General features: G+C 41.9%; 1 protein-coding gene across 11 annotated transcripts in view; it reads left to right on the top strand.

Annotated features, from left to right (window-relative positions):
• Nucleotides 1-27,180, top strand: part of ptprfa (protein tyrosine phosphatase receptor type Fa) — a 411,563-nt gene that overhangs the window by 334,808 nt on the left and 49,575 nt on the right. For all 11 annotated transcript variants that reach the window (XM_069938995.1, XM_069938994.1, XM_069938991.1 and 8 more), the window contains 2 exons: nucleotides 26,171-26,290; nucleotides 26,557-26,711. In XM_069938995.1, the coding sequence (XP_069795096.1) occupies nucleotides 26,171-26,290; nucleotides 26,557-26,711 (275 nt within the window). The remainder of the gene's footprint in view (nucleotides 1-26,170; nucleotides 26,291-26,556; nucleotides 26,712-27,180) is intronic.

Genomic DNA, 27,180 nt, shown 5'->3' with positions numbered 1-27,180 from the left:
TTATAAAGGATCTTCATGATTTCCTTGATTTTACATTTTAAACCTGTTTATCAAGCCAAGGATTCTATTTACATTTCTGGCCACTTTCTTAATCCATCCTGCAATAGAACCATAGAACATTGCAACACAGAAACAGACGTCTTCTGCCTTTCTAGTGTATGCAAAACCATTTTTTTTACCTAGTCCCACTGACCTATACCCAGTCCAAAACCCTCCATACCTCTCCCATCCATGTACCTGTCCAAATTCCTCTTAAATTATAAAATCGAGCCCACATTCACCACTTGAGCTGGAAGCTCATTCCACGCCCCACCAGTCTCCGTATGAAGAATTTTCCCCTCATTCCTCACTAAACATTTCCCCTTTCACTCTTAACCCATGTCCTCTGGTTTGTATCTCACCTACTCTCAATGGAAAAAAGCCTATCTGCATTTACTCTGTCAATCCCCCTCATAATTTTAAATACCTCTATCAAATCTCCACTCATTCTTCTATGCTCCCAGAAATAAAGACCTAACCTGTTTAACCTTCCCTGTAACTTAGTTCCTGAAGTCTGAGCAACATCCTAGTAAATTTTCTCTGCACCTTTTCTATCTTATTGATATATTTCCTGTAGTTAGGTGACCAAAACTGCACACAATACTCCAAATTTGGCCTCACCAATGTCTACAACTTCAACATAGCATCCCAACACCAGTGCTCTGCTCAATACTTTGATTTATGAAGGTCAATATGCCAAAAGCTCTCTTTACAACCCTATCCACCTGTAACGCCACTTACAGGGAATTATGTATCTTTATTCCCAGATCCCTACCTCACTCCTCAGTGCCCTACCATTCACCGTGTACGTCCTTTCTTGGTTTGTCCTTCCAAAATGCAACACTTCACACTTGTCTGCATTGATTTCTATCTGCCATTTTTCCAGCTGGTCCAGATCCCCCTGCAAGATTTGAAAACATTCTTCATTGTTCACAACACCTCCAATCTTAGTGTCATCTTCGAACTTGTTGATACAATTTACCTCCTTATCATCCAGATCTTTGATATAGAAGACAAACAATCCCAATCCATGCATTGTAGATCCTTTCTCATTTCCTCAAAATTGGCCTTTCTCCAATTTCGAATCTCAAATGAAGGCCCAGACCTATCCTTCTCCATAATTAATTTAAAACTAATGGCATTATGATTACTGGACCCAAAATGTGCCCCTACACATGCTTCTGTCACCTGCCCTGTCTCATTCCCTAATTGGGGATCCAGTATTGCGCTCTCTCTAGATGGTACCTTCATATATTGATTTAGAAAACTTTCCTAAACACATTTGACAAACTCAAAGCCATCCATCCAGCCCTTTTACAGTATGGGAGTCGCAGTCAATATGTGGAAAGTTAAAATCTCCTACTACCACAACCTTATGTTTCTTGCAGCTGTCTGCTATCTCTCTACAGATTTGCTCCTCTATTTCTCACTGACTATTGGGCAGTCTATAATACAACCTCATGAGTGTGGTCATACTTTTCCCATCCCTCAGCTCCACCCATAAAGCCTCAGTAGACGAGCCCTTTGTTCTTACCTGCCTGAGCACAGCTATGATATTTTCCCTGATGAGCAATGCCACTCCTCCCCCTTTCATCCCCCCCACCCCTGTTCTATCGCATCTAAAGCAATGGAAGCCCATAACACTGATCTGCTAGTCCTGCCCCTCCTGCAACCAAGTTTTACTGATGGCCACAATGTCATAATTCCACGTGCCACTCCATGCTCTAAGCTCATCTGCCTCTCCTTGCATTGAAATAGATGCACCTGAGAACATTTCCACCATGTTCAACCCTTTGACTTCTAATGGTGCATGCAATTTTAACATAATCTTTTCCTGCCTCCACTCCTCTATCTGCTCTGGCACTCTGGTTCCCCTCCCTCTTTAAATCTAGTTTAAAACCCATCAGAGCAGCGCTAGCAAACCTTCCTGCAGGGATATGGGGGCTTAAGCAGCTGAGTTTTACTAATATTTTGTTTGTGATTTTCCAGCATCCATAGTCTTTTGATTTTAATTTTCTGCCACAGTTAGAAGTTTGGATATGTACAATCTTTCTCTACTCTCACCGATCCATGCCTCCTTTAGAATTATACTCTTCAAAATAAAGGGTACACAGCTTCTTTTGGGATGGTAGAGGTACAGAATGACAATCCAAGCATGTTTATTATGACAAAACATAACCTGATACAGACAATTGAAGCCACTTAAATGAAGGCAGAAATACTGGAATTTATTAACAATCCAGATTCTATTCAGATTGCTACTGTGAAATTACAAGATAATAATTTCTTTTTTGAAAAATATCTGGATGATTATTTATATATAGCAATGCATTTCTTTTTTGAAATATGTGATATTTTTAATGTTATGCAGCGTAATTTGCATGAAATAATTCTACAACTCTTAACAGTCTAGGTTTTGACCCAACTAATCTGTCACCATTGATTTCAGTTAAGATAATCATAACCTATTATAATTCAAAATCCTATAATTTGTAGAGCATTTATTTTTATTTTTAAAAAGTTATCAGTGGATTCTTCCTTAGGATAATAATGACTTGTTTTTGGGAGTCCACTTATTTTTCACACTATAAACCATACTGACCAAAATACATACAGACATTTTTTCTCATGAATATATAGTGTCATTTTCTCCCCTTTTTCCCCCCTCCCTTCCCTCCCTCCCTCACCCCCCCCTTCCAATTTATTTAAAGTTCAATCTATAAGATACATTAAACCCGTTAAACAATGTCGTCACTTAATAAAATAAACGGAATTTTTTATCTTTTACTTTTATATACTGAGTCAGTTCATTTCGTTGTCTTCTCCTTCTGTCATTTTAGGTGGTGGAGGTCCGTGGTAGGATTTCTCTATTGTGTTTCATGTATGGTTCCCATATTTGTTCGAATATTGTGATGTTATTTTTTAAATTATATGTTATTTTTTCCAATGGAATACATTTATTCATTTTTATGTACCATTGTTCTATTCTCAAGTTGTCTTCTAATTTCTAGGTTGACATAATACATTTTTTTGCTACAGCTAAGGCTATCATAATAGATCTTTTTTGTGTTCCATCTAAATCAAGTCCAAATTCTTTATTTCTTATATTACTTAGAAGGAAGACCTCTGAGTTTTTTGTCATGTTGCTTTTTGTGATTTTATTTAATATCTGGTTTAGATCTTCCCAAAATTTTTTCACTTTCTCACATGTCCAAATTGCATGTATTGTTGTTCCCGTTTCCTTTTTACAGCCAAAATATCTGTCTGATACTGTTGGGTCCCATTTATTTAACTTTTCGGGTGTGATGTATAGCCTGTGTAACCAATTATATTGTATCATGCATAACCTCATGTTTATTGTATTTCACATAGTTCCGGAGCATAGCTTTTCCCATGTTTCATTCTTTATCTTTATGTTTAGATCTTGTTCCCATTTTTGTTCAGGTTTACAGTTAGTTTCCTCGTTCTCCTTTTCTTGCAGTTTGATGTACATGTTTGTTATAAATTTTTAAATTATCATTGTGTCTGTAATCACATATTCAAAATTGCTTCCTTCTGGTAACCTCAGACTGTTTCCCAATTTGTCCTTCAAGTAGGTTTTCAGTTGGTGGTATGCAAACCTTGTGTCGTGAGTTATATTATATTTGTCCTTCATTTGTTCAAAAGATAATAACTTATTTCCCGAAAAACAATTTTCTATTCTTTTGATCCCTTTTCTCTCCCATTCTCTGAAGGAAAGGTTATTTATTGTGAAAGGGATTAGTTGATTTTGTGTCAATATTAATTTTGGTAGTTGATCATTTATTTTACGTGAATCTTCTTCCAAATGTTGAGCAGATGATGCAATACTGGTGAATTCCTACGTTGCACCAATTTATCATCCCACTTATGTAGTATATGTTCAGGTATCTTCTCCCCTATTTTATCTAGTTCTAATCTGGTCCAATCTGGTTTTTCCCTTGTTTGATAAAAATCTGATAGGTATCTTAATTGTGCTGCTCTATAATAATTCTTAAAGTTTGGTAGTTGTAAACCTTCTTGTTTGTACCATTCTGTTAATTTATCTAGTGCTATTCTCGGTTTCCCCCCTTTCCATAAGAATTTCCTTATTATTTTCTTTAGCTCCTTGAAGAATTTCTCTGTTAGGTGAATTGGTAATGATTGAAATAGGTATTGTATCCTTGGGAAGATGTTCATTTTAATACAGTTTACCCTTCCTATCAGTGTTAGTGGTAAGTCTTTCCAGTGCTCTAAGTCATCTAGTAATTTTTTCATTAATGGCTGATAATTTAGTTTATATAGATGGCCGGGATTATTATTTAGTTGTATACCTAGGTATCGAATTGCTTGTGTTTGCCATCTAAATGGTGATTCTTTCCTGAATGTTCAACATCATTCAACATGGACAACTAATAACGATACACCTGAGGTTTTTTGGAAGGGGTCTGGGGGCGTGGGCTGGGCTGCAGGTTTTGAACAACCGAGCTGCAGGCTGGGTGGAGGTAGGAGATGGACAATTGGCAATCTAAGAGGGAAAGTGGCAGCAGTGAATAATAGATGGCCTCACTCTTAAGGCAGAACTGTAGCTTGCAGCTGGACAATGAAGTGAGCAGCATTGGATAGAGAGTGGAAGAGTTGAAAGATGACTAAAATGAAGTGATAAGTAAAGTGGAAGGGGAGCAGAAGGGAGATTGAAAGGGAGAACTGAAGGTTGTGTGTGTGTGTAAACATTTTGCACTCGATTCCATATTTTTCTGGCTGAAGTTTAAAAATTATTTTTATACCTATAAAAACAACTTTTATTAAATGTCTGAAAGATTAAAAAGCAAGAATATTGAACAACCATACAGAATTGTCAGCAAAGAACAAATTGAAAGAACTTCTGTCCAAATAAGTGTAAAGTTGAGTCCCAGACTTGTGGTTCAGTACCATAAAGTATTGCAAAACAATATATTTTTTTTTAAAAAAGGAAGTATTAAAGCCTAATTCAGTTACTGTCCATGGATCAGTGAAATTGCACTTACGTTTCCCTGACTTCCTGGCAGTCTAGAAGCAATTTTAACCCCATTTTTCAAGTTCAAAATGAAACCCAGGCTGCATAGAAGATTAATACTCTGTAGAAAAATAGCGAGAGGAAGAAGAATCATTTTACATCAATTATAATGATCTTATTTTCCTGCTCTGTAAATCTACAAAAAAATCCGTTACTTCCTTTATTGTGTCATTTTAGCATGAACAGTTGAAATCATTTGCCAATATCATTAAGTGATATATTGACAAAACAAACTCTGAATCAATTATGAAACCATACCACAGTCCAGACTGGGAGATTTGCACTACTTATCAATCAGGGAGAATATCACACCTGCATCCTGGAGGGTTCAACGCGTGAACCAATATGGCTGGACCTCATAAATAAGATAGCTATATTTTCCACCCCTTGATAGCCAGCAGAACAATTTAAAATTATTCAGCATTCTTGACAATAGGCATATTACCCATGCTGATATTTTAGTTCAATAAGATTTCAAAGAGGAAACTTATCATTACAGTATGTGAAAAGTTGTGTTTTACATGCAGCTGGTACCTGAACTATTTTATCTCAAGAAAATACACCAAATTCACCAGTAAAATTAACTGGGATTATCCATGAGATGACACATAGGATGCATTTAAATCAGCTATTTGCTCCAGGTATTTTACAACCTGTGCCATTTGAAATACCACGAAAGATTCCAGCTTCTAGATCATGTTCTAGCAAGTTAAGATTACTTGCCTCCAGAAAGCTTATCGTAGGTACAAGTTGAGTATAAAGCCTTATTGGATGATTAAGACTGCAGTAGACTGCAGTAGAAGTTTAACACTGTATAAATTTTACATCAATTAAGTGATCTTATTTTCCTTCCTTGAAAATCTGCATAAAAATCCGTCGATCATTGACCAATTTTAGCATAATCTATTGAAATAATTTGGTCAACTTAATTGAATGATATATCAACAGTCTAAATCAATAATAAAACCATACTCGCAGTTCAAAGTGGTGGGGGAATTGCATTACTGATCAGGGAGAATGATACAGCAATATCCTGAGGACACATCCAGTGAGGCAATATGGGAAGAGCTCAGAAATAAGAAAGCTGCAATCAGTATCAATAGCCTATACTTTAGGTTTCCTGATAGCCAGAGGTGGATAGAGGAACAGATATGTAAGGAGATAATGCGGATGTAAAAAAATAACACATTTGTTGCAGTGGGTGACAGTAATTTCCTCAATCTTGACCTGGACTTCTCAGCGCAGAGGTTTAGATGGGGCAGAATTTGTTGAAGATTTTTTTGACCACCGTGATCCAATGAGGAAAGTGCTAGGATGCCCTAATCAGAATGACCCACAGTCACCAGGAGTGGATGTTACCACTAGAGCCATCAATCACCAGACTGTCCCATGCCTTTAAGTCAAGTTTGTCTAAATTTCTGTAAATAGCTCACTCCCCATTGTTTTGAATAGGAAGAGAAGTAAAGAGAGTTCGGGTGTGGTTTGATGAAACTCTGTGTCTGTCGTTAATTCTCTGAGAAAATTTAAAGTGGGACTTAGATTCCTCAGCCAAGTGTGTAGCCCAAACTTTTTGGGCACAGTTACAACATATTTTGGCGACGAGGCTGAAGAAAAATGTCAGTAACAATGGAACAGCTCAAGGCTGTCCTCAAACAACAGCAAGAGAGCTTTGAACTGACACATGTAAAGCTAATGGACCAGCTGGTGGCAAAAAATGTCCTTTGGAGCTTCAATAATCATTGATGAAAGTGAGCATCCAGTTAAAACAAATTCTCCAGACGCATTAATAAATTCTGCCACTGAGTTTAATTATGACTCAGAGTCATGTACTTTTTAAACTTGGTACAAAAAGTATGAAGAATTGTTTTCAGAAGACTTTTCCAAGTTCAGTGAGGCATGGACGATTAGGCTGTTGTTGGGGAAGTTAGGCACTCAAGAACATGAGCACTACATAAACTTTATTCTGCCAAAACTTCCCCGGGAGCTCAGTTTCAGGAAAACACGAATTAATGGCAGAAATATTCGGTGAACAAACATCACTGTTCAACATTCGGTATCAGTGTTTCAGTGTGCCCGATGGAAATGTGGGGGGTCTGGTGGTCAGTGGGGAACTGGCTGATGGAGGACCTCAGTTTTCTTCAGGCTGACTTTCAGGCCAAACATTTTGGCAATTTCCGCAAAACAGGATGTCATGCGCTGGAGAGCTGGCTCTGAATGTGCAACTAAAGCGGCATCGTCTGCAAAGAGTAGTTCACGGACAAGTTTCTCTTGTGTCTTGGTGTGAGCTTGCAGGCTCCTCAGATTGAAGAGACTGCCATCCGTGCGGTACTGGATGTAAACACCGTCTTCATTGTTGAGGTCTTTCTTGGCTTGTTTCAGCATCATGCTGAAGAAGATAGTAAAGAGGGTTGGTGCAAGGACGCAGCCTTGCTTCACACCGTTGTCAATGGAGAAGGGTTCGGAGAGCTCATTGCTGTATCTGACCCGACCTTGTTGGTTTTCATGCAGTTGGATAACCATGTTGAGGAACTTGGGGGGGGCATCCGAGGCGCTCTAGTATTTGCCAAAGCCCTTTCCTGCTCACGGTGTCAAAGGCTTTGGTGAGGTCAACAAAGGTGATGTAGAGTCCTTTGTTTTGTTCTCTGCACTTTTCTTGGAGCTGTCTGAGGGCAAAGACCATGTCAGTAGTTCCTCTGTTTACGCGAAAGCCACACTGTGATTCTGGGAGGACATTTTCGGCGACACTAGGTATTAGTCTATTAAGGAGAATCCTAGCGAAGATTTTGCCTGCAATGGAGAGCAGTGTGATACCCCTGTAGTTTGAGCAGTCTGATTTCTCGCCTTTGTTTTTGTACAGGGTGATGATGATGGCATCACGAAGGTCCTGAGGTAGCTTTCCTTGGTCCCAGCAGAGCATGAAAAACTCATGCAGTTTGGTATGCAGAGCTTTGCCGCCAGCCTTCCAGACCTCTGGGGGGATTTCATCCATACCTGCTGCTTTGCCACTTTTCAGTTGTTCAATTGCCTTATATGACTCTTCCCGGGTAAGGACCTCATCCAGCTCTAGCCTCAAGGGTTGTTGAGGGAGCTGGAGCAGGGCGGATTCTTGGACTGAGCAGTTGGCACTGAAAAGGGATTGGAAGTGTTCTGACCATTGATTGAGGATGGAGATCTTGTCGCTGAGGAGGACTTCGCCAAAGCAGAGGGCTTTGGACTTGGGGTGAGGGGCCGTACACCGCCTTTAGTGGCCTGGAAGTCAGCCTGAAGAAAACTGAGGTCCTCCATCAGCCAGCTCCCCACCATGACCACCAGCCCCCCCCACATTTCCATCGGGCACACTGAACTCAAAACGGTCAAACAGTTTACCTACCTCGGCTGCACCATTTCATCTGATGCAAGGATCGACGAAGAGATAGACAACAGACTCGCCAAGGCAAATAGCGCCTTTGGAAGACTACACAAAAGAGTCTGGAAAAACAACCACCTGAAAAAACACACAAAGATCATAGTGTACAGAGCCGTTGTCATATCCACGCTCCTGTTCGGCTCCGAATCATGGGTCCTCTACCGGCATCACCTACAGCTCCTAGAACGCTTCCATCTGCGCTGTCTCTGCTCCATCCTCAACATTCATTGGAATGACTTCATCACCAACATCGAAGTACTCGAGCTGGCAGAGTCCGCAAGCAACGAATCCATGCTGCTGAAGACCCAACTGCGCTGGGTAGGTCACGTCTCCAGAATGGAGGACCATCGCCTTCCCAAGATCGTGTTATATGGCAAGCTCTCGACTGGCCACTGAGACAGAGGTGCACCAAAGAAGAGGTACAAGGGCTGCTTAAAGAAATCTCTTGGTGCCTGCCACATTGACCACCGCCAGTGGGCTGATATCACCTCCAACCATGCATCTTGGCGCCTCACAGTTCGGTGGGCAGCAACCTCCTTTGAAGAAGACCGCAGAGCCCACCTCACTGACAAAAGACAAAGGAGGAAAAATGCAACACCCAACCCCAACTAACCAATTTTCCCTTGCAACCGCTGCAACCATGCCTGCCTGTCCCGCATCGGACTTGTCAGTCACCAACGAGCCTGCAGCAGACGTGGGCATACCCCTCCATAATCTTCGTCCGCGAAGCCAAGCCAAAGAAAGATCAGTGTTTAAAAATGACCGAGAGAGATACAGAAGATTTTGTGGCATATGTGAGTATGATAAATAGACAGTGCGAGCATTTTAAACTCTACGCTGACTGAAGACCAGTTAAAGTGTAGTTTTTCTAGTGGGAATGCAATTGCACCAAGAAGCAGTTTGCAAGAGAAGATTGAGCAGGAGTCTGACATGACCTTTCAAAAATTAACTGCCGAATGCAAATGCTTAATTAATTTAAAACTTGGCAACAAAATGGTGGAAGCAGCACACCTGTCTTCAAACCAGGCCCAGATAGTCAAGTCAGCAGACCCCGCTAGACAAATAAAAGTGTGACCCGACCTGCTAAACTGCCTAGCGCCTGTTGGAACTGCAGTGAGTGGCATTATGGTCACAACTGCCCTACAGGTGGCAGTGCTGCAGTAAATGCAAGTGCCTGGGGCATAAAGCAGAATGCTGTAGAACTGGCAGATGGAAAACACCTGATAAGTTAGGTTCACACACAGAAGTGAAACCAGTCACAGCAACTTTCAAGGTGGTAAACACCAAGTGCAGGAAATATGTGAAAGTGCACATTAACAGCATCCAAGTGAGGCTTCAGATTGGTCAGCCAGAGGTGACTCCAACCAAAAACACGGCACGGAATGCTTCTGGGGGGATCCTGGAGTTGCTAGGCAAAGTTGACTGCTCCATCAGTTTAAACGGCACAGAAGGAAATGAATCATGTTAGCTGGTAAAATGTCCTGACCTCAATCTCATGGGTCTCGACTGGATCAAAAAGTTGAACCTTCTGGACCATCCACCTAATGATATTTGTCAAACGTTGGAAGTGGCACATACCCCAACAGTGGCAAATACAACACAAGAGTTGCTGGTACAGTAAGACCAACACCATGCAATGGTATTTTCCAAAAGCCTCAGATGGTGCACTAAAACAAAGGTGAAATTCTGCCTTCTGCCAAATGTGAAACTGACTTTCAAGCCAAAACTACCTGTCCCATACGCAGCACTGCAAGAAGTCGGGCAAGAATTGGAACGGCTGCAACATGAAATAGTAATTGAACAGGTCAACTACTCATCATGGGCTGCACCTATTGTGGTGTTGAAGAAATCGAATGGATCCATACATCTGTGTGCTGATTTCTCAGCTGGTCTGAAAGCAGCATTGGACACCCATCAATACCCATTGCCATTGGCTGATTACCTTTTCATGAAGCTGAATGGGGGCAAATGCTTTGCGAAGATCGACTTAGCAGAGGCATATCTACAGGTGGAGGTTGATGCCAAATCGCGAGAATTTCTGTTCAGATACACCCGTCTTCCATTCGGAGTGAAGACTGCTCCAGCTATCTTTCAACAGATCATAAGACACAATGCTGAATGGTGTTTCGGGAGTTGGTCATGGGAGCACATGCTTGAGAATAGTTTGATCGTCTTGATTACGTTTTGTCCCACATCATCGACTATGGTTTTCGAGTCTGTCCAGAAAAATGCACATTTTTCATGAAGACAGTGAAATATCCAGGTTTCATCGTTGACAAACATGGGTGGCGGCCAGTTCCACAAAATATTGATGCGATCAGGCATATGCCTGCACCCCTAGATGTGATCACACTACGTTCATTCTTGGGTCTTATTAATCATTATAGTTCATTTCTGCTGGAGATGCATAAACTCCGTGATCCACTCAACAAGCTCCTTACTAAGAGTAGCAAATGGAATTGGACTTCAAACTGTCAAGAGTCATTTAATCAAGTTAAAACAATGCTAAATTCAAACCTTCTTTTGACGCACTACGATCCAAATTTGGAGATTGTCGTAGCTTCAGATGCATCACAGTCTGGGTGGATGCAATCATTTCACACATATTCCCAGATGGGAATCAAAAGGCCATGGCACACGCAGCACGCACGCTCTTTAACCGCCGTAGAGTGTAACTATGGGGCAAATTGAAAAGGAGGCTCTAGCAGTTGTTTTTGCGGTGAAGAAATTCCATAAAATGCTCTATGGGTGGCAATTCACTCTCTGAAAGATCACAAGCCACTATTAGCAGTATTTGGTTCAAAGAAAAGAATTCCAATTTACACAGCAAACATGGACAACTTGGATATGATTTCAAAATTAAATACCTGCCGACTACAAGCTGATGCATTGTCAAAACTCAAAACAGTCGGAAGATATTCTTGTTGCAGGATAGGGGAGGATCACTTAAGGACAATGGAGAGGAAGTGGGTAAGATAATAAATGAGTACTTTTCATTGGTATTCACCAAGGAGGAAACAGTATCTAACCATAAGATTTAGGAGCAGAAATAAGATATTCAGCCCATCAAGTCTGCCCCACCATTTAATCATGAGCTGATCCATTATCCCACTCAGCCCCACTGCCCATCCTTTTCCCTATTACCTTTGATGCCCTGGCTAATCAAGAATCTCTCATTATCTGTCTTAAATACGGCCATAGTAAAATCAGGGAGGGGTGTTTTGATATTCAAGACAATGTTGATATCAAGGAAGAGGTAGTGGGTGGGTCTCTTGAAAAGAGACTTAAAAAGATTAAGTGCTTAGGGCCTGATGAGATCTGTCAAGTTATTGAGGGAAGCAAGAGAGTACATTGCATTTAGCTTAACAGAGATCAGTCAAGATATAGGTTAAGTTCCAGAAACTGGAGAATAATAAATGTTGTTTAAGGACAATTGGGATAATCTGCAATTTATAGGCCAGTGTGTCTGACATCAGTGCTATGGAATTATTGAAGAACTGGATTCAGAACAGAATTTAGTCTGAATTAGAAAAGCATTTGAAATATTAGAGACATTCAGCATGGCTTTGTGTGGGACAGGTTATGTCTGGTGAACCTGATTAAGTTTTTGAGGAGATGGCAAAGATGATTGATGAGGGTAGCGCAGTGGATGTTGTCTATGTGGACTTTATTAAAAGACAGAGCAGATATGGAGAACATAAGAAATAGGAGGAGGAGTAGATCCTGCTCTAGGATTCAATTACTGACTGGAGTTCTGTGACCAGTGGTGTGCCACAGGAATCAGTTCTTGAAGGAGCCTCTGTGGCTTGTGATGTATATAAATTATTTGGATGAAAATGTAGGTGATCTTGTTAGTAAGATTATAGACAATAGCAAAGATGGTTGGGAAAGGACACAGTAAGATATAAATTGGTTGGAAATATAAGCTGTTCTATGTTCAAAGTATTAAATGTGATGACCTGACTATGAAGAGGCAACTTTGGAGATATGGATTATGGAGGTGACCATAATCTTCAGGATCAAGTGCAGAATATTGATATCACCTCTCGGCCCCGATGCCTACCTCCAAATTCCATTTAATGCTGGAAGCAATACCAGATCTTCTGATACCAAGTGTCGTAGCTTTTGAGAGATTAGTCTTTTTTTGTAGTTGTGGTTCTGGAGTATGCAGCAAAGATGGGTAGAGATCATCTTTTGTGTATTATCCCCTCAGGAGCTTTTCCAACAGAACCTTCAGCTACCTACAGAGCTAAATGTTTTTCCATGTCTAGACTCATCTATATACAATACTGTCAAAGTAGGAACCATCGCTTTCTGTGCTGGTACACATAAACTTTCATTACAGTCAAAGTACACAAAACAGCACTCAAGTAATATAACAATAAAAACTGACAAATGTTTCTTTGGAGATGGCATTATATGCAAAACAATCTGCTTATAATTAAGCAATACAGTTTGTATAAAAGATTACATCCATTGCTTACTATTGATATTTGCAACACTCCAAATTAATTAAAAGTGCGGGAATGTGAATCTCTGCATCCTCTGAAACAAAGTAATTTAATTTGTAACTCATCTTCCTTGTTCCAGTCTCAGCCACATTGTTAACTGCTCTTTCCTCCCCACATTGCTTGTTCCCACCGTCATTCTTCTGTTATCATACTCTCTCCAAAAAAAACCACTGGCTCCTCTTTTCAATAATATTGTACCCCCACTCAAAATACCCAAACCATGCTGGAATCCTTTCAGACAGGTTTCCATTCCTGCAAGAGTACTGAAATCCTTCTTATCAAAGACAAAATTGACATACTCATAAACTATTCCTCCTCATGTCTCAGCCTGTTGCAGCCTATAGTAAGATTGATTACATCCTCCTACTATAATACCTTCCTGCTGTTTTTTTGAGTTGTGGGATGTTACTTGTTTGATTTCATTCCTATGTATTCTCCAATTACTTCCATTACGACTTCAATACTGCTACTTCCCCATAACAATGACCATGAAATGATTAGATTATCATTAAAAACTCAGCTTGTTTACTCACATCTTTCAATCAACTATCTTCGACCAGACTGACTCCACACCCAGATAATGTGAACAATTCTAAGTAAAAACAAATGCTGGAGAAACTCAACTGGTCAAAAAGTGTACTTTATATAGCAAAGATAAAGTTACATAACCAATGTTTCAGGCTTGAGTCCTAAAATAATGAAAAAAATGTTGGCAAGCACCTGAACAAAGTGGTGGAGAGGGGCAGAAGGACGAGCACCATCCCAAAGGCAGGAGCTGGATAAGGGAGGGGAGGGCACACCAGCAGGCAGAGGGAGGTGGGATGGCTCTGTGAATGAAGAAGGAAGGGGAGAAGGAGTGGTGATGTGGAGAGCAAGAGGAAAGAAGACAAAGGGAAAGGGAAGTGAGGGAGAACAGAGAGTAGGCCAGCAGAAACTGGAAGTCGATATTAATGCCATTCATTTGGAGAATGCCCCAACACAAAATCAAGTGTTGTTTCTCCAATTTATGGGTGTCTTGGTGGGATAGTGCACAATGCCATGGACAGATATGAGAGCATGGGAGTGCGGCGCGGAATTGAAGTGTTTGGCCACTGAGAGATTGATGTGGACAGATTGAAGGTGCTCCCAGTCTGCACATAATCTCTCCAATGTAGAGAAAGACATAAAGGAAGCACCATATGTAGTAGATAACTCCAGTGGATATGCAAGTGAAGTGTGAAGCATTGCTTCACCTGAAAGATGATGAGGGCGGAGGTGTGGGCACAAGTGTGGCACTTCCTGCGTCCACAAGGGTAGGAGCTGGGGGACGATTGGTGGGAGTTATGAGTGGATAAGGGAGTCATAAACGGAGCAGTCCCTAAGGAAGAAGGAGAGGAGAAGGTGTATCGAGTTTTCATGTTGTAGGTGGCAGAAATTACATAAGATATTATGTGTTGGATGTGGAGACTAGTCGGGTGGTTGGTAAGGACAAGGGGAATCCTACGTTGTTTAGGTCTGGGGGCAGAGAGAGCAGATGAGCAGGAAATGGAGTTGATAGTGGTGCAAGAGAAGCCATATTTGTGAAAGAAGGCAGACATTTCGGATGATATGGACTGGAAGATTTTGCTGGGTGTGAAGCTGAGGAATTTTTCCAACATTGTGCTTTTACTTCAACCACGGTGTCTGCAGATGTTTGTGTTTTACTTTTTGTGAACAATTCTAAACTAGCCCAGCAAAATATTCTGTTCAAGGCAAAAAATGCTTGCCTTGACAGTAATGCCTCGTCCTGAAAACTATTAAATCAATAAATATTTTAAAAAGCCTTGCTGTGGCATACTGCCTCCCTGCCAGGGATCTGAGACCCTCACAAATTAAAATAAATTGGCTGTAAAGAGATGCTGAATGACTCCAGAAGTTCTGCTGCTGGCTTTAATAGGCTTTAATCACTATAAACATACAAGCATATCTTACAGGAATCCTGAGGGAAAGGAGTTACAATATCAGGTGCGGGCCAACCAATACAATGCATGTATTACCTGTCCACCACATTCACCCCTTCTTTTGGACCAAAGTCCAGTGGGATGAATTTTCAGAGTCCATTCAATCTATTTACAGGTTCAGCCTGTCCGATGGATTCATCTGTCGAACTGACCGTCACAGTGCTGGCTATGGTGTAGCTGTTGGCTCCTGGGCAATGCTCTGTGTAACGGGCTGCAATTCAGGTGGCTGAACAGAATCATTTGGGGCTGGATCGAGGTTGGGGGGAGAGATGTGGGTTGGGGTTCGGGTAGTGCATCTGGAGCTAATGGTAGGGTTGGATACCCGACCGTGTCCCTGGTAGACATGGGGAAAGGGGAGGGAACTGGTCAGACGACCATGGTCAGTCCTGCAAGTGCCTCAGTTGTGGGGGCTCCTGCATGTGCCAGGTCCCAGACAGAAACAGTGTCTCTCCTCCCATCCTGGTATTACATGTAGGCATACTGGGGGTTCACATGGAGGAGGTGGACCTTCTTGACTAGGGGGGTCTGTTTTATGGGTTCTGATGTGTCTCCAGGCCCTGGGGTCATCAGCCAGACAGGTAGCGTGGTTCCTGACATCAACCTCTTGAGGAAGGAGAAGAATTTTTCATGCAACACAGCATTTGTTACAGTCCAGATGAGGGACCTGCTGGCATGGAGCACCTCTGGTAGCATATCATGCCACTGGGAGCCCTTTTGACTTGAGGGCCAGGTCTGCCCTCCATATGCTGCCATTCTCCCTTTCCACCTGGCCATTCCCTTAGGGGTTATAGCTGGTGGTCCCGTATGTGGCTATGCCTTTGGCTAGCAGGTATTGGCGCAACTCCTCGCTCATGATGAAGGACCCCCGGGCACTGTGGCCAGGTCATATCTTGGCAGGGGTTGGCAAACGAGAATCATGAGTATTCGTCAAAAATGTTGAGAAAATACACATTCCGGTTCGTGGAGAGAAGGGAGCCCTTGATGTCCATACTTAGACATTTAAAGGGGCGGGCAGCTGGATCAGGTGAGCTTTCTGTGGCCAGTAGAAGTGCGGCTTGTACTCCGCACAGACCAGACAGTTGTGGGTCACCTCCCTGATGTCCTCAACTGAGTATGGAAGGTTGCGGGCTCTCATAAAGTGATAGAGCCTGGTGAACCCAGGGTGGCTGAGGTTGTTGTGAAGGGCTTGGAGGCAGTCTGCTTGTGCATTAGCACAGGTACCCCAGGACAGGGCATCAGGAGGCTCATTGAGTTTCCTGGGCTGGTACATGATCTCGTAGTTATAGATTGACAGTTCAATTCTCCATCTCAGGATCTTGTTGTTCTTAATTTTTCCCCACTGTTTGTGTTTAAATATGAATGCGACTACACGTTGGTCAGTCAGCAAGGTGAACCGTTTGCCGGCTAGATAATGCCTCCTGTGGCGCACAGCTTCCACTGTGGCCTGCACCTCTTTCTCAATAGCTGAGAGTCGGAGTTCGGGGCCATGCAGGGTAAGGGAGAAAAATGCCACCAGTCTGATTAAGTGTGGCAGCCAGGGCAAAATCGGACACATCGCTCTTCATCTGGAATGGGATGGATTGATCTACCGGGTGCATCGCCACCTTGGCAATGTCGCCTTGATGCTAATGAAAGCCACTTGGGTTGCTGCCAACAGGGGAAAAGTGGTAGTTTTTACCAGAAGGGGAGCTTTGTCCACATAATTAGGGATTCGTTGTGCATAACATGAAAAGAACCCCACGCACCTTTTCAGGGCCTTGAGGTTATGGGGGAGTGGGAGCTCCAGCAGGGGCCGTATATGCTTAGGGTTGACTCCAATAACTTCATTCTCCACCACGTACCCTAGTACAGCCAGACATGAAGTACAGAACACGCATTTCTTCTGGTTATACATGAGATTTAGGGCTTTAGCTCTCTGGAGGAATTTTTCAAGTTAGCATGTCCGCTGTGCAGGGGAGGGTGTTGGCATCCAAGAGGGTGAACCAGTTAATGGTCTGGCTGTAATTTATGACCATCCTGTGCTTCTCTCCACTTTTTACCACCTCTACCTGCACTCTCCAAAGGCTGATGCTGGGCTCTATGATACCCTCGGCCAGGAGTCATTTAGCTTCGGCCTTGATCCCTGGGGCTGCGTCACTTCCTCTTAGTTGTCACAGGCTTACAGTTGGGAGGGAAGTTTTCAAACGGGGGGTGGTGGGACCTGGAGGGTGGACAGACTGCAGGTCATGAGCAGTAGGTGGTATTCGGTCGCTGATAGGCTGTGTTTGGGGAGATTGGCTGGTGTTTTAAAAGTTGGTTGTTATGGTCCATGAGGGAAGGAGGTGTTCCATCAGAACACTTTTAAGTTGGCACTGAAAGTCCAGCCCCAGTATGACTAATGCATAGAGTTGTGGCATAATGAGCAATTTAAAATTCTTGTACTTGGTGCCACCCATGGTTAATGCAGCTACCTCAGATTTTGGTTGAATGGGACTTGGAGACCAACAAGATTTTACACTGGACTGGGGTCACTGTGTGGGAGCAGTGCTGTACAGTGCCAGGTATATAAAGCTTTTGGTGCTTTCCATCTCGAACAAGCAGTTTGTAATGCGGCCATTTACCTCAGTGTTGATGGTGGACCATGCTAATTGATATGGGTTGCCCTAGTCCAGAATGATAGATGCCAGTGTGTGCTGATTGTCTGACTCGCTGCTGCTATATGTGTGTATTGGCAACCTCTGAGATGTCCACCCTGAAATGGCTGCCCCCGTGGTTCACACGCGGTCACCACCTGAAGTGACACCTACCTGGGCCATCGTCCCAGTGTTTCCGCCGCTCTGTTCTCTGCGACTGGAAGTGGAGCAGAAATTACATGGTCCAAGATGGCAACGACTGCTGTCCACATGCAGCACTACAAGGGGAAGGTCTTGACCTACATACCCTTGGGTACATAAGAAATAGGAGCAGGAGTAGGCCATCTGGCCATTAAGCCTACTCCGCCATTCAATAAGATCATGGCTGATCTGATTATTGACTCAACTCCACCTATCTGTCTTATCCCCATATCCTTTAATTCCTTTTTTATGTAAAAATCTATCAAACTGAACATTGAATAAGTTTAATGAAGTAGCCTCAACTGCTTCCCTTGGCAGAGAATTCCACAGATTCAATGCTCTCTAGGAAAAACACTTTTTCCTCATCTCCGTCTTAAATCTACTCCCCTGAATCTTGAGGCTGTCTTCCCTAGTTCTGGTCTCACCTACCAATGAAAACAATTTTCCTGCCTCTATCTTATCTATTCCTTTCATAATTTTATATGTTTTTATAAGATCTCCTCTCATTCTTCTGAATTTGAATGATGAGTATAAACGCAGGCGATTTAGTCTCTCGTAGGTCAACCCCCCCACCCCTCATCTCCAGGATCAACCTGGTGAACCTCCTGGACTGCCTCCAAGGCCAGTATATCCTTCCTCAATTATGGAGACCAGAACTGTACACAGAATTCCAGGTTCGGCCTCACCAGTAGCTTGTATACTTGCAGCATGACCTCCCTTGTCTTGAATTCAATCCCTCTAGCAATGAAGGCCAACATTCCATTTGCCTTCTTAATTACCTACTGTACCTGCAACACAACCTTTTGCAATTCAAGCACAAGTACCTTCAAGTCCTTCTGCACTACAGCATGCTGCCGTTTTTCATCATCTAAATAATAATCTGGTCATCTATTTTTCCTACCAAAGTGGATGACCTCCCATTTACAGCATTGTACTCCATCTGCCAGACCTTTGCCCACTCACCTAACTTAACTATATCCTTCCAAAGCCCCTCCACATCCTTTGTAGAGTTTGGTTTTCCACTCAATTTAGTATCATTCACAAACTTGGTTACACTACACACTGTCCCCTCTTCCAAATCACCAATGTAAATAGTGAACAGCTATGGCCCCAGCACCGACCCCTGTGGCACCCCAATTACCACTGTCTGCCAATCAGAAAAACACCCAATTATCCCAATTTTCTGCCTTCTGTCAGTTAACCAATCCTCAATCTATGCCAATATACTTCCCCAGACTCCATTTATCTGTATCTTATTGATAAGTCTCTTGTGTGGCACCTTATCAATCGCCTTCTATAAATCCAAATATACAACATCAACCTGTTCCCCTCTACCACACCCATTATATCCTCAAAGAACTCTAGCAAGTTTGTCAAACAAGACCTGCCCTTTCTGAATCCATGCTGTGACTGCCTGATGGAACCCCTTTGTTTTAAATGTCTTGCTCTTTCATCCTTAATGACAGCTTCAAGCATTTTCCTAACTACAGACGCTAAGCTAAGTGGTTGATAGCTACCTGTCTTCTGCCCACATCCCTTTTTAAAAATGGCATGATATTTGCAGTCTTCCAATCTGTCGGGACCTGCCCAGAGTCCAGAGAATTTTGGTAAATGACTACCAATGCATCAACTATAACTCCTGCCGTTTCCCTCAGTACTTCTGGATGCATCCCATCAGGACCAAGGGATTTTTCTGCCTTCAGTCCCATTACTTTGCTCATCACTTTCTCTTTTGTAACAATTATCTTATCGCCCTCGCCTCCCTTCACATCCCTATCACCACTCTTTGGCATACTGGATGTGTCTTCCACCTTGAAGACTGACACAAAATACCTGTTTAATGCCTCAGCCATTTCCTCATTACTCAATATCAATTTCCCTTTCTTATCTTCCAAGGGACCTATGTTGATTCTAGCCACCCACTTCCGTTTTATATATTCGTAAAATTTTTTGCTATGTTTTTATATTTTGTGCTAATTTACCTTCATAATCCTTCTTCCCTTTCCTTATTTCTCATTTAGTTACACTTTGTTGCCTCTTAAAGTTTTCCCAATCTTTCAATTTCCCACTACTCTTGGCTACTTTGTACAGGTCGCGCTTCTGGGAGGGCAACTCTTCCACGGGTGTTTCATCTGGCCGCAGTAATAGCACTTTGGGTGCTCAGCGATAGCAGCTGCTGTTTGGGACCCGGTGTCCCAAGATGGCGGCACCCATGCTCCCCACGTGGCGACCTTGTTACTGGAGGAGTAAGCCTCGTGTTCTGTTAGGCTGTCTATAGTAATTTGGCGAGATCAACCACATCCTGCAGGGTCCAATTGCCCTTCTCCAGGAGCCTTGTCTGATATGGTCAGACCTGAAGCCAACCACAAATGCGTCTCTGATCAGCTCCTCCTGGTAGACGGCTGCCGTAACATTGGTACAACCACAAGCTTACCCCAGTTCCTGCAACAAACTCACCAGGTGCTTATCAACGGCTGTCCAATAGGTATCTGGTGTATATTACATTCTTCAGGGCCTGGTACTGCTTTTGCAGGAGCCCCATAGTGACTGAATAAGTGTCACAATCCATGATCATCTGGAAAATGTAATGGCCAACCAATACGAACAGCAGGTCTCTCTTGTCGACTTCCTCCTGAATATCATGTCACCTCATAAAGGCGTTCAGGCAGTGCAGCAACTGGTTGAATTTTACAGAGGCCTCTAGATCCTTAGGGTCAGTGTCCAGCTTCTCTGCTCAAATAGTTTTGTCCATGGCATGAAATTATAATGATTAAATTGTGACACTATCAATTAGACCTGACAGGCCAGAAGTCGAGATTAACAGTGTTTAATCGCTATAAACTTACAGGCACATCTTACATGCTGTTGGTTCATTGGGCAGTACCACCTTTATTAGGAATCCTGAGGGGGAGGAGTTATAGTATCAGGGCAGGCCAAGCAGTACAATGCATGTATTACAGTGTTCCAACACATAGCCAAAAGACATCTTTTCTATTTCACATCAGCTTCATGATTCTAATGCAAGTTTTGTTAAATGCATTTAGTGTATACAGAGTTAAGTAGTATAAAAATAGCCCCTTCAGCCAACAGCATTAATGTCAACCATCACACCACTTGCTGACATTAATTCTATAACCTTCAATATCCTGTTCATTAAAGCATCTCTTCAGGTGTCTCTTTAACGATGTCACTGTTCCACTCTCCACAACTTCCCCTTGCAGCTCATTCCAAATGCCAACTACTCTACATGAAAATTTTAACCCTCAGATCCCCTTTGAAATGTTTCCTTCTCACCATAAAGCCATTCCCTCTCACTTTTGACCCCCCTACCACGAGAAACAGACTCCAGCTGTCCTATCTATGCTCCTCGTAATTTTGTACAACAGAATCATACTACCTATCAACCTCCTTTGCTCCAGGCAAAACAGATTCAGCCAATCCCAATTCATACTTGTGACTTATGCCATTCAATCAGGCACATCCTTGTTAGATCTAAGAAACTGCAGATGGTGGAATCTGGAACAGAAAAGCAAACTGCTGGAGGATCTCAGCAAGTCAAGCAGTATCTGTGAGGTGGTTTCAGGTTGAGACCCTGAATCCAGTTTAAGACTGGAGAGGGAAGATGGCCAGCCTCCTTGTAAATGTTTTTCTAGATTGTCTACAGCTTAATCACATCTTTCCTGTAGTGTGGCAACCAGAACAGCACACAATACTGTTAGTGTAAACTCTCATATATTTTGGAAAACTCTGACATGATATTCCAACTCGAACTCAATTCATTGATCTATAAAGGTAAGCAGGCCATGTTCTTCAATATTCTGTCTATCTGAGGTAGCCCCAAGTCTCTCTATTCAAAAACACTCCCCAAGACCCTGACATTCATTGTGTATGCCCCACCCTGATTTAACCTCCCAAAATAAATCATTTCACACTTGTCTGAGTTAAATTCCATCTTTTGCCCACTTTCCCAATTGATTTAGAAAGATCATGTAACAATCTTAGATAACCTTCTTCACTGTTCACTATAACATCAATTTTGATGCCAATTGCAAACTTACTGATCCTCCCAGCTATATTGAAAACACAGAAATGCTGGGGGAACTCAACATCTCACAGTGTCCATAGGAGGTAAAGAGATGTAACTCATGTTTGGGGCTTGAGCCCTTCTTCAAGAGCTTCTTATGTATTTTCACTACAATCACACCATCTCCAGACTTATATATGATCATCTAAATGTATGTGACAAACAACAGAGGGCCTAATATAGATCCCAATCACATTGGCCACGGGCATTTAATCTTAAAAACTATGCTGCTCTCATTTTTTTTTGGTCACCTCTTTGAAAAACTCTATCATATTTATGAGATGTGGTTTCTTGCATACAAAGCTTTTAACTATAATGTTAAACATACAGCACGGTAAAAGGCCATTTCAGCCCACAAATCTGTGCTACCCAATTAACCTACACCCCCAAGTATGTTTTGAACGGTGGGGGGGAACCGGAGCCCCCAGTGAAACCCCACAAAGATGCAGGGAGAACATACAAACTCCTTACAGACAGCATGGGATTCGAACCCCGGTCCAATTTGCTGGTGTTGCACTAACCACTACACCAACCGTGCTGCCCATGCTGACTACCCTTGTCTTTCTGAGTGAAAATAGAATCAGAATCAGGATTTATTGTCACGAACAAGTCATGAAATTCAGTGTTTTGTGGCAGCGTCATAGAGCAAACATTCATATTAGAACCACCTTACATTATAATAAAACAATAATAGTAGTCCACAAAATGTAAGTTAGTGTCTTTGGCTCATTGGACTGTAGTTACCTGGCTTAACCCTGCAGCCCTTCTTAAAGTACAATAATAGCTATCCTCTAATCTTCCAGTCCCTTGTTAATATGTTGAAATATTTTCCAGGTTTAAGCTTAAATAGTCAATTTAAGTTACAAGCTTCTGACATCTCCTTAAAGAGTTTCAAATCCCCATGTTGCTTCCATTTGTAAGGATTACTCTTAAATTCATGAGAATGAATAGACTGATCAAGGTATCCCATTTTGGGAATGGTAATAAATCTCCAGGAGACTTTTTTTCACTTGGCTTATTTCTTGGAGAAAACTTATAACTAAAGAGAATTGCACATTTTTCTTTTTACATTTGTGCTTTTAGGATTAACATAATCAATTTTTAAAGCAATTATTATTCCTCAAAATATTTTTTGCTTTTCCAGGAAATCTAAACCAGCTACTTAAGTATGATGAGTTGGTAGTGTGGAACTGCAAAGTACTAATTATGCCCACTTTAAAAATCTTTCTTCAATTAAAATACAATTTACTAAAATGGCAGTAAAATTATAATCATAATTAACATTAGCTCTGAAGCCATTTAACCAAGTTCTCAAAAGCAAGTGGCTTTTTAAAAAAATATGATAATTTTTTTTTATTTCATTAAAAAGTCAAAAAATGTTCTCTTTGTAAAGCATTTTCCATGCCTGTTGAGCAGCACGGATCCTATAGCAGTTAGCGCAATGCAATTATTGCAGCATCAGTGACCCAGGTTCGAACTTCTCCCTATAACCAGCATGGGTTTTCCAGGGGTACACCAGTTTCTTCCCACCCTCCACAATGTACAGGTTTGGTAAGCTAATGGGTGTTATTGGGTAGCGTGGGTTTCAATGGCAGGAATGTGCTGTATTGTTAATACCATGCTGTATTATTAAAATTGAAGTAAAAAGAGTGGAAACCTGTAATGCAGGTAGCCATTTGCCACAAACATCATAAGGCAAATTAATAGTGTCCCTTGTCTGTGACATTTAAAACACTAATATAAAAAGACATTTTTCCACCCCAGTGATAAAATAAAATAAAGCCCCTTTGCTCTGTTTACAAGATTGTACTCTAAATCAGTATCAGAATTTATTGCGATGAACAAGTCACAAAATTAGATGTTTTGCGCCAGCATCAAAGTGCAAACCTTCATATATACCGACTTACAACAATAAATTAAAAAAACGTGCACAAAAATTCATTGATTATTCAGGAATCTGATGACAGTGGGGAATAAGCTGTCCTTGTGCCACTGAGAGCTTGCCTTTAGGCTCCTGTACCTTTTTTCCTGATGGTAGCAGAATGAAGAGGGTATGACCTAGATGGTGGGGGTCTTTGCGGATAGAGGCTGTTTTTTTAAGACATTGCCTCTTGTAGATGTCCTCATCGGAGTGAAGTCTGGTGCCTGTGTTGTTGCATGGCAAGTTAACAACCCTCTGGAAATTTTTTCTTGCCCTGAGAGTGGGCAATTCCATACCAGACAGTGATGCAACCAGCCAGTATGCTCTCCACAGTACACCAGTAGAAGTTTTTAAGAGTCTTCGGTGATACCTCAAACACCTCACAAAGTATAGCCGCTGGCGAACCTTCTTCGTGATTGCATCCATATGGCGGCTCCAGGACAGATCCTCAGAGATGTTAACCCCCAGGAATTTGAAATTCTTGACCCTCTCCACTACTGATCCCTCGATGAGGACTGGGCCGTGTTCCCCTGACTTCCTCCTGAAGTCCATAATTATCTCCTTCGTTTTGCTAACGTTGAGCACAAGGTTGTTACATGACACCGCTCAGCAATCTGATCTATCTCCCTCCTGTATGTTTCCAAATTTGTGCAGTCCTGGTATATTTAAAATAAAACGTGTAATTCTTAGACTTAAAAATGCAGAGACGGACAAAATGCTCTGAATGTGTCCTTAATGCTGTCTAAACTAATTTAGGCCAAATTAATTCAGATTGCATGATTTTGATGAAACAGGAGCACTGCAAAGTGTTTTTAAAAGGAAACTTGTTTACTCACTGATATGTATTGTTTGTCAATACTGGATTTTGTGTAATTCTGTTGACATCTTGTGGCAAGAAGACCACTATGACTTTTGCACAAATTTTCCACTTCGTTGGCAAAGTAAAAATGCTGTGACAAAATTCCACTCCATCATTTTTCCTCCAGGACCTCTAGATTTTTTTTGGACCACCTGCAGTCTAAATTGGGCCAATGAATATGCCCGACCACCTCACTCCTAGCTCCAGCCATCTGTCGGCCCCCCCCCCCCACCTTCAGCGTTTGGCCCATCCATCCCCAGCCATCTGTCGCCCACCCTCTCCCCCCCCTCACCCCCCGCCATCTAACTCATGACGCGGCAGCAGTGGTGCAGTGCTGCCAAGCTCAGAGTTCACCGGAGTGTCACGCCATATGAGCAGTGGCTCAATGTGAAAGCAATGGCTGTCTTCCTTACCCATATTCCTCCTCGCAGTTGAGGAATATCTCTACCAGAGCCAGGGATACACAGAACGGTTCCAGCTGCATGGGGGATTATGGATAATGCTCCTGCATTGAGCCAGCCGCCATTTGCTTCTTTCCCACTGGGTGCTGGGAGCCAAGTCACCTTTCCACCGAAGGTAAGAGAGGAAGCCCACGAGGATGGGGGGGAGGGGGTGCAATGACAGGAAAGATGTGGATGAGCTACCCCTCACCTCAAATGTCCAGCCTCCAAAATCTCCGCAACTCCGAAATAACAACTCCAGTGTAAACGCCCTGCCTGTGTGAACTGCCATTCCAGAGGTAATTATGGGAATTTGTCATTATTTATGTGTAAAAATCATATATGTTCATACTTCCAATGTGCCAGTATCTGCCTCTTTCCAAAAAGAACTGCATGATCTATTGGTATAAACATATTGTTGAACATGAGAACAAATGAATTATCCACTCATCCTGAACTAGCTCATTGAATAAAGTGCAAGTCTATTGGTGTGCTGCCAATTCACTAAAATTCTTGCCTGGATCCCTTTGGCATTTTGTTTAAAAGAAAATTGGTTTGTTGTAAACATTCTCTTTGCTTCTTTATGCTCGACGTATTGATTATTTTTATTTTGTCAGAAGCATATGTCACTGTTGGTTATAGAAGATTAGGTGGCTGCTTTCCTGACATAATTCTGAATGTAATTTTAAATTTGCCAAATGCGAATATTTGGACAGTGGTTTTGGCCTTGCATTGGAGTAGACGTCACAAATCAGGAATCTCTTTTACAAAGCGTGAATTTGCTGAATTACATTGATTGTTTCCCATCTGCCAAATCTAATATGATTTGAGCTTTTAGTATTTCATTTCTTAAGGAGAATTCCTTTAAATAATTAATTCTTTAATCACTTAAACTTCATTTCAAAAAAATCCTACTTGGCCTTTTAGCATTTAATATAGAGCAGATAAATGATAATTAATCACACGTCCAGAAACATTGCGTGTCGTATTTAAGTGCTTTTCATGTATAAGAACATCTGTGTGACATGAAATATCAATGAGTAAAGAACATTATATTTTTTATAGGTGAAATGTGATCAATACTGGCCTTGCCGAGGCACAGAAACTTATGGAATGATTCAAGTCACCCTTTTGGACACAGTTGAGCTCGCCACATATTCTTATCGAACATTTGCACTTTATAAGGTACAAGTTTTTTTAATGTTCTTTGATTGAATCTGTTTTTATATATGCTCAAAGTTAGAAGTGATCAGCATGAGGAATTTATTCTCATCTATTCCTGATTGCATTTGAATTTTGGATTAATGAGAATTTATAGAAACCACTAATCTTGAATGCCTGTTCTGTTTGCTTTTAAGTCACGCATTATAGTTATAATTCATGAACATTGGATACATTCAATTATTTTGTAGCCTTAGGACATGCAAACTTAAAAATCCTCTGCTCAACAGAATGGCTCAAGTGAGAAGCGGGAAGTGCGACAGTTCCAGTTCATGGCTTGGCCAGACCATGGTGTACCAGAATACCCTACTCCAATACTGGCCTTCTTGAGGAGAGTTAAAGCATGCAATCCGCCGGATGCTGGTCCCATGGTGGTTCATTGCAGGTACACAAAGCTGTAGTCACAGAATTTAGTTATTCACAGGCTGTTCTAAAATGTGGAAAATTGAATCGATAACTACAAAGCTGCAGATGCTAGAATCTTGAGCAAAGAATTGAGCAGACAAATGTCGATAAAAGGTTTCAACTCGAAATGTTGTCTATGTAGCGGCTACTGTGGCAGTGCTACTAAATAAAGGCAAACATGCACAAAGGTAGTCAACTCAAGACTGGTTTATTGCAGACATACACAGACATTTTATTCCCTGCCTGTTAATGAGCTCATTAGTGACCAGCAGGTTAAAGCTATGAGCCATTAGCACCCTATGCCTTTAGACAGGGGCTTCATCTGATCCACTCACTGTACTTGTGCGCCTAGCACTGCTAACCCTCGATGAGTCAGGTAAGTCTGTGAACTGACGGTGGCGGTTCGCAATACTGTGCTGTGCACCCACTACAACTAGCCATTTTTAACC

Source organism: Narcine bancroftii, chromosome 5 (assembly GCF_036971445.1).
Source record: "Narcine bancroftii isolate sNarBan1 chromosome 5, sNarBan1.hap1, whole genome shotgun sequence".
Lineage (NCBI taxonomy): Eukaryota > Metazoa > Chordata > Chondrichthyes > Torpediniformes > Narcinidae > Narcine > Narcine bancroftii.
Note: the sequence above shows the minus strand (reverse complement) of the source record. Positions and strands in the feature narration are given on the sequence as shown.